This window comes from Alligator sinensis, unplaced genomic scaffold (assembly GCF_000455745.1).
Source record: "Alligator sinensis unplaced genomic scaffold, ASM45574v1 scaffold692_1, whole genome shotgun sequence".
Classification (NCBI taxonomy): Eukaryota; Metazoa; Chordata; order Crocodylia; family Alligatoridae; genus Alligator; species Alligator sinensis.
Window position 1 is genome coordinate 783,409 of NW_005842238.1, and position 9,474 is coordinate 792,882.

At 43.0% G+C, this 9,474-nt stretch overlaps 1 protein-coding gene across 1 annotated transcript in view; it reads left to right on the top strand.

Moving 5' to 3' along the window:
• SUDS3 (SDS3 homolog, SIN3A corepressor complex component) overlaps positions 1-9,474 on the top strand; it is a 36,833-nt gene that overhangs the window by 4,301 nt on the left and 23,058 nt on the right. Inside the window, exons 2-6 of the mRNA XM_025208563.1 lie at positions 624-693; positions 2,241-2,296; positions 2,966-3,037; positions 4,748-4,767; positions 7,763-7,919. Coding sequence (XP_025064348.1) covers positions 683-693; positions 2,241-2,296; positions 2,966-3,037; positions 4,748-4,767; positions 7,763-7,919 — 316 coding nt within the window. The 5' untranslated portion in view covers positions 624-682. The remainder of the gene's footprint in view (positions 1-623; positions 694-2,240; positions 2,297-2,965; positions 3,038-4,747; positions 4,768-7,762; positions 7,920-9,474) is intronic.

The window sequence follows — 9,474 nt, forward strand, 5'->3', positions numbered from 1 at the left end:
ACTCTTTCCTGCTTATGCAGGGGGTCGGACTCGATGATCTATTGAGGTCCCTTCCGACCCTAACATCTATGAATAAATCCCAGTAGCATTACTTAGCACCCTTCCTGGAAGTCTTGTCTCTGTTGTAAAACATAACAGAACTTAGTTCTATTCTTTTTTTGTTCTGGGGTTCAGGGAAAGTGTGGAGGGGTTTTGAGACTTGTAAAGGAGCTGTGGTTTGCTCTAGCAAAGAGACTATGGCAGGAATAAAAATGTAAGAAAGTCTACAACACATCCTCATGCTATGCCTAGCTTTCATGGATGGTATGAGGATTTTCTAATTTACTATAATTGGCTAGATTTATTCAAGAAACAAAGGGACAAGGTGTTTTGTGTCAGCTGATTTAATTTTCTATACTATTAAGCTTTATTCTAAATGCTTGTTTTAGCAAACAGGACAGCTATGTGTAGGAAAACGCGGATAGCAGCTTGTGATGGTCTGAAGATGAGTGTGTCAGAATTCACCGTTTAGGCTGCCCTAGTTTAATTAGAAATAAATGCAACTAGACAAAAATGACCTGTTTCTTTAAAATGATTTGATGCTGTGTTTTTAGTGATATCAAATCATTCTACATTTGATTCAGATACTGAGGATGCTAGCGAAACTGACCTGGCAAAACACGATGAAGAGGATTATGTAGAAATGAAAGAACAGTAAGTATTCCTCCCCCACCAAAACAAAGTTTAATGGCATCTTTCTTTAAGTTTTTTAACTTGCTAAAAAAGCCAGGGGCAGGTTATTTCTGTCTGGATAGTTCCTAACATAACAGGGCTGTTTAGTTATATTGGACTTATTAAAGGTTCCCTCTGTCTACATGCACAAACTACTTAGCTGTTGCATCCGTGTTCAAACAACTTAAGTGTTTGCTACTGTCCTCCTGGATAGATGTGACTTCCCTGGAGTCATTCATCTCTGCTCTGGACATGAATGGGCCCCCCGTGTGCTTGGCGGCGGACCCAGAAGTGGACTAGAAGCACTTCTGGTCCACTTCCAGGTCCACTGCCAAGCACACAGCGCCGCCCCCCCCCCTTGAGGTATGTAGAAAAAAGATTTAAAGCTGTGTCTATGTCCGAATCTCTCCAAATCAATTCGGAGTGATTAAAGGATCTCCTGATTCAATCCAGATTAAAGGATCTCCTGATTCAATTCAGAACAGATTCTGTTCCCATATAAAACCTTCACTTCCCCTTTAGTTCTATGATAAACCCAAATGGGTTTGGTACAAATCAATAGTCTGGATTATGTTTTCTGTATATTTTTTACTCCAGTGTGTTGAGCTACAGCAGGGGCGGGCAGTTATTTCAGGCAGAGGGTCACTTATTGAGTTTTAGCAAGGCATTGAGGGCTGCATGACAGGCAGCCAGGGGCAAATAAATATAAATTTTCCAAATTTTTTAGGAGCTCTGTGGACCAGGTAGAATGGCCAGGCGGGCCACACCTGGCCTGCGAGCCACATTTTGCCCACCCCGATCTACAGACATCAAGAACAATACAAGACTTATTATGCCCTCTTAGCCTTGGGGGTGCCTCAGTCTTCATGTCTCAGTTCCCTATTTTTAGGATGTGAATGTGTCCCTATCTTGCATAGGCTGCGACTTTAAAGTAAGCCCCCATCAATATACATGGAAGACAAGATACACTTGTGGCAAAATAAACTTTGACCTCCTGCCTTGCAACTCTGTGAATTAACACAGATCTATTCTTCCCATCCTGCATTAAGCACTGGAGAATGCTGCAAATGCATTTAATGAAATAAAGTCTGTTACCAGAATTCCTAAGCTTAGCTTGGTGTTCTATTGCCAAGGGTTCATAATAGAGCAGCTTGCTTCTTGCATTAGCAGTTACCATACCACATCATGTATAAATCCTTGTGTATGCTCCTGTGAGATGCTCCATCCGCCCCACCATCTCTGTTCACAAGCTGTGCCTGGTACCTCGAAGTATATAGGAAAAACATTTAAAGCTGCGTCTATGGCTGAATCACTGATTCTCTGAATCGGCATCTGATCTTCAGATTCAGCTGAATTGAATCGGGACAGTGATCCGAATCAATGCGTCAAATCATTGTCCCCCCAAATTGGGCTGAATTCAAATTGAATAAGGCCTGCTTCGCACACCCCTAATATTTACCTGAAGAGGCGGTGAAATGAACAGTCTTTGTTTGTTCTACTGTTTATATAATGCTGCCCTTTTGTTACAGGATGTATCAGGACAAACTGGCATCACTTAAGAGGCAGTTACAGCAGTTACAGGAAGGTAAGGAGTTTTTTCTGAAATAATAGCAGTTGCCTTACTTTAAAGTGCGTCTTGGAACAAGAACTTGCAGCCATCCTTCAGAATTTGTAAGAGAAGTTTTCTTTAATATTTTTTCCACTACTAGTTTGCTTGCAATTGAATGTGGGATGGGAAAGGGTGAGAAGCGTTGTATTCTCCTGATTTGGGGAGAGCTATGTAAATGTAAAGCTTTGTAGTCCATCTAGGAAAATGCCCTTTAACACAGTGACCACTAGAGAAGTTGGTCTTCTTAGCCACATTCATTTTTCACTGTTATAGTCCAGCTTTTTTACTACTTTTTTTTCCTGAGTGTTGGCCTTTGGCAATGCTGTGCCATTTCAGGGCAGTATTTTTAGGCTGCCCTTGGCATACTGCATGATGCCCCTCAGTTAGGCATGTGCACTAGTGGAAAAAATTCAACCACTTCGTCTTTCTCTGCTCCCCTGCCTTCTCTCCTCTCCCAAATTCCACCCATGCCAGCAAAGTGTAATGCTTCTATTCTGGTTGGTTTCGGGGAAGCAGGTGAGCAGACTTTTATTTAGCCTTTCCCATATAACCGTATAACTATATCTAGCATTTCAAATAGTCTGGGATCTCTAAATAGTAGAGCAAATAAGGTCCTAATAGAATTCTGTGACTAATTTCAATCAGGTACTTTACAAGAATATCAGAAAAGAATGAAAAAACTGGACCAACAGTACAAGGAAAGGATCAGGAATGCAGGTGAGTTGGATTTCATTGTTTTTAAAAAAAGGCATCCAAAGAACCTTTATGGCATTATGGTTACAGATGTACCGATTCATTGCAGAGGCTTCCATTATACCATTGCCAAAGCCCTCAATCAAATAAGGGTAGTTATAATTGTCCCATTGTCATCTTTGGCATACAAAAACATGTTCAGAAGTAGTCATTCATGTGGCATCCGAATACATATAAACTTATCTTCTAGAATAGATTGCAAAAAATGCAATTCTGATGCTATTGGACTGTTTTCCAAAATGTGTTTGACTTATTTTATGTTCAGAACTTTATCTGTTTTTTGAGATGCTATCATGTGACAATATCAGGAACATTGGTATGCAGGGGATGTGAAATGAGGCCTGATTAAGAGCCCAAGTTCGCTGCTTTTATATTTATTATCACAGTCTTGAATAAAAATTCTGGAGTTGCATCCTTTATACAGAGCCCAGTCCTGTTCAGCTGAAGTCAGTAGGAATGTTATTACTGATTTTTCTTAGGAGTAGGGCTGTTCCATTTGTAGGCAATGTGCTTACCTCGCTCTGATGTATGAACTGAATTATATCTTTGAGATGTGCTATAACACATCTTCATTGGTATACAGCAGGGGTGCTCAACCCCTGGCCCACTGGCCAGATTCAGCCCTGGCACTGTTTTTTCTGGCCAGTGGAGCTCTCCCTCCACAGGTCCAAAAACTTAGTGGCATGGGAATGGTGTCACTGCTGCTCTAATCTCAAATTTCTAGACCTGTGGGGAGCCCCATGGGACAAATTAACATTGCCCTTTGCACTGGATTGGGTGGGCAGTGCAGGACCTAATACTGGTATATGGGGTTGGGTGGGAAGGCCTGATCTGCCCTGCTGACCAGCCCCATGCCACTCACCTGGTCTATGGGGCCAAAAGGTCAAGCATCACTAGTATGCAGCACTGGTGCACATCTCATCTGTGCCCATGGGCCAGATTTAGAGCTCAGAGCCGCATCACGTGGCCTGCAATGCTAGAATTTAGCAGCAGTCACATGAATTGCTGCAGCTCCTGGAGTTGCAGCAACCTTTGCTTTTCTCATGAGGAGCTGCTCATGGATTTGGAAGTTTGGTGGAAAGACAGATAGTGGATTTAGATTCATGTGAATCCAAAGGTCTGTCCCGCCCACTTACGTAGGCAAAATATACTGTGTTGCTGCAGAAATAAACTTGAGGAAGCAGCAGCTAGGCCCAGTGAAATTTGTTTAATCCATGGTCCTTCACGTATTGCATTTCTAGCAGTATCAGCTGCATCCTGTAAGTTTTGTTTTAAAAAGTCAGATCTGGTGCAGACTTACTTTAATGGAAACTTAAGCAGTTGGCCCTTTCTTGAGTTTATTTAGGACTGAGAATGGCACTTGGATTGAACAGAAGCAAATCATAAATTGGTTGCTACTCTATGAAGTTTGCTGCCATTTTTCTTCTGAAAACTTACAGAAAGCTCCAATCTGCATTAAATTTTTACAGAAACTTTGACACGGATATGCAGAAATTGACATTGTAGAAATGTAAAATGTGTCTGAATGGCATAAGTATGTACATTGTTTACCTGTCCACCTTTGCTGTATTGAATCATTTAGAGTTACTAAAGAGAGTCATCATGTATCTTTAAAGGGTAGTAAAGTGATACTAATTAGACCTTTGGGTTGTTTGTTTTTTTTAAATCTTGCAGAACTTTTCCTCCAACTGGAAGTAAGTATTCTTTATCATCTTATCTTGTGAAAATAGGAATGGTAATCCTTTTTGAGAGAGCTATGTAGAATTTTCCATTAGGGATGTGTGAAGTTTCGGTCCCTGATTCCATTCGGCTCGATTCAGTGGCTGAATCTCCGAATCCAAATTGAATCAGAGGACCCTTTAATCTCTCCGAATCGAATCGGAGCCCTCCAAATCGATTCGGAGAGATTCGGAAAGATTCGGACATAGAGACAGCTTTAAATGTTTTTTCTACATACCTCTAGGTAGCAGGGTTTGTGAATGCTGAGATGCTGGGGCGCATGGTGTGTCTCACAGCACAGGGGGCTCCCCAGCACGTTCAGCAACAGACCTGGAAGTGGACCAGAAGCACTTCCGGTTCGTTTCCAGGTCTGCCGGTGACTGGTGCCTCCTGGGTCTGGGAGGAGGGTGGGGCAAATGGGGTTGCCTCTGTGGCTGAGCCAGGGAGGCACGGGGGGCCCTCTCAGCACGCTTCCCGGTGGATCCAGAAGCGGACCGGAAGTGCTTTTGGTCTGCTGCCGACCACGCTGGGGAGTCCCCATGCTTCTGTGGGACACTCCATGTGCCCCAGCATCTCAGTATTCATGAGCCGCACCTGCTACCTCAAGGTATGTAGAATAAACTTTTAAAGCTGTGTCTATGTCCAAATTGCTGATTCTCTGAATTGGTGTTGAATCTTCAGATTCAAGTTCAGCCAAATTGAATCGGGACAGTGATCCATAGTATCATAGTAGCTAGGGTCAGGAGGGACGTGAGCAGATCATCTAGCCTGATCCCCTGCCACAGACAGGAATGAATGCTGGGTTCACAAGACCCCAGACAGGTGATCATCCAACCTCCTCTTGAATTTGCCCAAGGTAGGGGTGAGGACCACTTCCCTGGGAAGTTGGTTGCAGATTTTGGCCACCCTAACTGTAAAAATATTGCCTTCTGATCTCCAACCTAAACCTATTCTCCATCAGCTTATTACCATTGTTCCTTGTCACCCCAGGTGGTGCTGGGGAGAAAAGGGCTCTGCCTATTTGCTGTTGATCTTCCCTGATGAGTTTGTAGGCAGCCATCAGGTCCCCCCTCAGCCTCCTCTTGCTGAGGCTGAACAGGTTCAGGTCCCTCAGTCTCTCCTCGTAGGGCCTGTCCTGCTGCCCTCTCACCAAGTGGGTGGCCCTCCTCTGACCCCTCTCCAGGCTGGCCACATCTCTTTTGAAGTGCGGTGCCCAGTACTGGACGCTGTACTCCAATTGCTGCCTGACCAAAGTGGCATAGAGGGGGAGTATCACCTCTGTGGACCGGCTTGAGATGCACCTTTGGATGCATGACAAGGTATGGCTGGCCTTGCTGGCTGTGGTCTGGCATTGGCGGCTCATGTTCATCTTGGAGTCAGTAATGACTCCAAGATCCCTTTCCGCCTCTGTGCTTTCAAGAAGGAACTCCCCAGCTTGTATGTATGCTGTGGATTCTTTCTCCCAAGGTGCAGCACCCTACATTTGTCTACATTGAACCCCATCCTATTCTCGTCTGCCCACTTTTGTAGTTTGCAGCCTCTTGCTCCCTTCAAATGTGTCCACCTCGCCCCACATCTTAGTGTCATCAGCAGACTTGGACAGTGTGCTTTCTACCCCTCGTCCAAGTCGTTGATGAAGATGTTAAACAGTGTGGGCCCAAGGACCAAGCCCTGGGGTGCCCCACTACTCACATCTCGCCAGGTTGAGTGCAACCCATCCACCACTACTTTCTGGGTGCGCCCCATCAGCCAATTTTTTTACCCATCCAACTGTGCAGGCATCAATGCCACAGTCGCTTAATTTATTGATGAGGATGGTGTGAGAGACAATGTCAAAGGCCTTCTTAAAGTCTGGAAAGACTATGTCCACGGCGACACCATCATCCAAGGATTTAGTTACTTGGTCATAAAAGGCAATCAGGTTGGTCAGGCAGGACCTGCCTTTGATGAGCCCATGCTGATTGCCCCTGAGCATGATCTCCCCTGCAGGCCCCCCACAGATGTGCTCCTTGATGATTCTCTCTAAGATCTTCTCAAGCACCGAGGTGAGGCTTACAGGCCTATAGTTACTTGGGTCCTCCTTTCTCCCTTTCTTGAAAACTGGGACCACATTAGCCAGATTCCAGTCCCCTGGCACCTGGCCAGGTGACCATGAATGCTCATACAGCTGGGCCAAGGGCTCCGCAATGACCCCTGCCAGCTCCCTCAACACCCTTGGGTGGAGGGCATCTGGACCTGCAGATTTAAAAATATCTAGCCCTTCCAGAAGATCCCTAACTACATCTGCACTGACTAAAGGCCTGACAGAGCTATCCCCAAGATTGTCCCTACCTCTGGTAGTTGGGATATCCTGGTCCCTGTTCAAGAAAACAGAGGTAAAGAAACTGTTAAAAATATCAGATTTCTTGTCTGGCATAGCCAAATCAACAAATCAAATTGCTGTCCCTGATTCAGGCTGAATCCGAATTGAATAGGGCCCACTTTGCACACCCCTATTTTCCATCATTTAAAATTGGATACTGTACTGTATCTCACCTATAAACTTCTCTTTAACGTTACTTTGGAGTAGTTGCTGAACACTATTTTTTTTTTTTAATTTTAAGACTGAACCACAAAAAAACCATAAATAGTCCTTTAAGCTTATGAGTGACTACCAAAAAACCTTTTTTCTTAATTGTAAACTATTTCTGTTTTGAGGATAGTTGGTTAGAGCTTTGAGATATTAGGAAGCATAAATGAAAATTGTTTTTAACGCTGATCACACTGAGCTCTCTGCTTAGTTTTACATATTTTCATTTGATCATTTAAATGCTGGCACACTTTAGAAATATAACGTATCCATACTCTGGGATATGGCAGCCAAATAAACATCTTTTGTTAGCATCAGCCCCCTTTTCAGCTGCCATATACCTCCTGATGTTGTTGCTTTTGTTTCTTACCCATTACTGTTTTCTTGTTGGCTTACCTTAGACAGAGCAGGTAGAGAGAAACTATATCAAGGAGAAGAAGGCTGCAGTGAAGGAGTTTGAAGATAAGAAAATTGAGCTGAAGGAAAATCTGATTGCTGAGTTAGAAGAGAAAAAGAAGATGATTGAGAATGAAAAGCTAACCATGGAGCTAACAGGAGGTAAAACAAAATAAGAATTTGTCGTTCTGCATTTTCTTTAAGTCGGTTTCAAAGTAGTGAAGCCAGTACACTATGGGTAGGCAGAATGTTGGTTTTTAAGTTCTCTACATGTTTGTTTTTAGAACACTAATTCTTGGCTTTTTAGTGGGCAAAGTATTTCAGAGTAAAGGTCCTTGGTCTGGGCCAGCATGGCCAACATGTAAATTAAGAAGGAATGAAAAATAAGATACTGTGTTCTAATAGATTCTTTTTTCCTTCAAAAAAAGAAGACCTAAACACTTTCAAGGAAACTTAATTTCTGTTTCGTGGTCTTTGATCAGCTACTATGATTCTTAACCTTGTTAGTTTTAGTATTTTTAAACTAATTGGATTATATGGCTTAATTTTAAGGGATTCTGTAGGCACTCTTGAACATTACCTCTGTGGTCTTAAACTTCTCTATTGGAAGCGCATAGAATTGGTTCTGGAACATGTTCCAGCGCTGTGCCATGTGTTCCTACTAGTGCTGTTGTACTATTTCATGGCATAGTCACCTTGTAACTTCATCTAAAGAAGCTATTTAGGTAGAAGTCTAGGGATTACTTGATTAAAAATCATTTGGGAACATCACAGAAGAGAATTTTTTTAATGGCTTTCACCATTTTAGTGGGTGAAATGGTACATAAATTATTGCAAGTGTTACTAGGGCACTGTATGGCATCCATGTCAATTTCTGTACCGGGGTGAGAAGTGGTGGTGGTGGTTTTGTAGTGAGCCTGTGCCATTTTTATACTTGCCTGGTCAAAATTCTTTCCTGTCATCTCTGAAAGAAGCACGTGAAACTTATATTTCAGTAGCAGGACTTATGCAATAATCAGAGATCAGAACGTATAGAGAGGAATAGTGACTTTTTCAGCCTGTGTACAAAAGGCAGCAGGATGCAGTTTAAAAAAAAAAAAAAAAAAAAAGGCTCTGGGGCAATAATGTTTTCTTTCTTTTTAAATTAAAATATGCTTACCTGTGTTATGTCTCCCAAGAATTATTTCTTTTGCCTTCGATGTACTGCTTTATCAGTTATACTCTGGAGAGATGCTCTTTTATTTTAACCATTAGCATACAATGCAAATTATTTGCAAGCTGTCTGATCTGACAGACTGTCTGCTAATAGTGTACGGTATAGGTATGCAGACCACAGCTTCCTTACTTGAATACTTATTTCAATAGCGCTCACATGCCACAAGCAGCAGTAAAGTATGTCTTAAAACAGTGGTTTTTGCAAGTTAGAATGTACTAAATAAGAAGCATAATGATTATTTTCTCTAAATGTTAGAGGTGCGCTGATAAAGATTTTTTGGGCCGATACCTATAGCCAATTATTGACTAGCCATATCGGCTTATATTGATACGATTGCCAATATGCAGCATAGCAGCTTGGAGAGCAGCATCCTCCTGGTAAGTCTGTTGTGGGGTGGGGGGGAAGGAGCATGGCAGGGGGCAGATTGAGGCCCCTGTGGTGAGGGAGGGCGTGGGGGTGGGGCAGGTGATGCCAAGCTGGAGGGGGGGAGGGGGCAGGCTG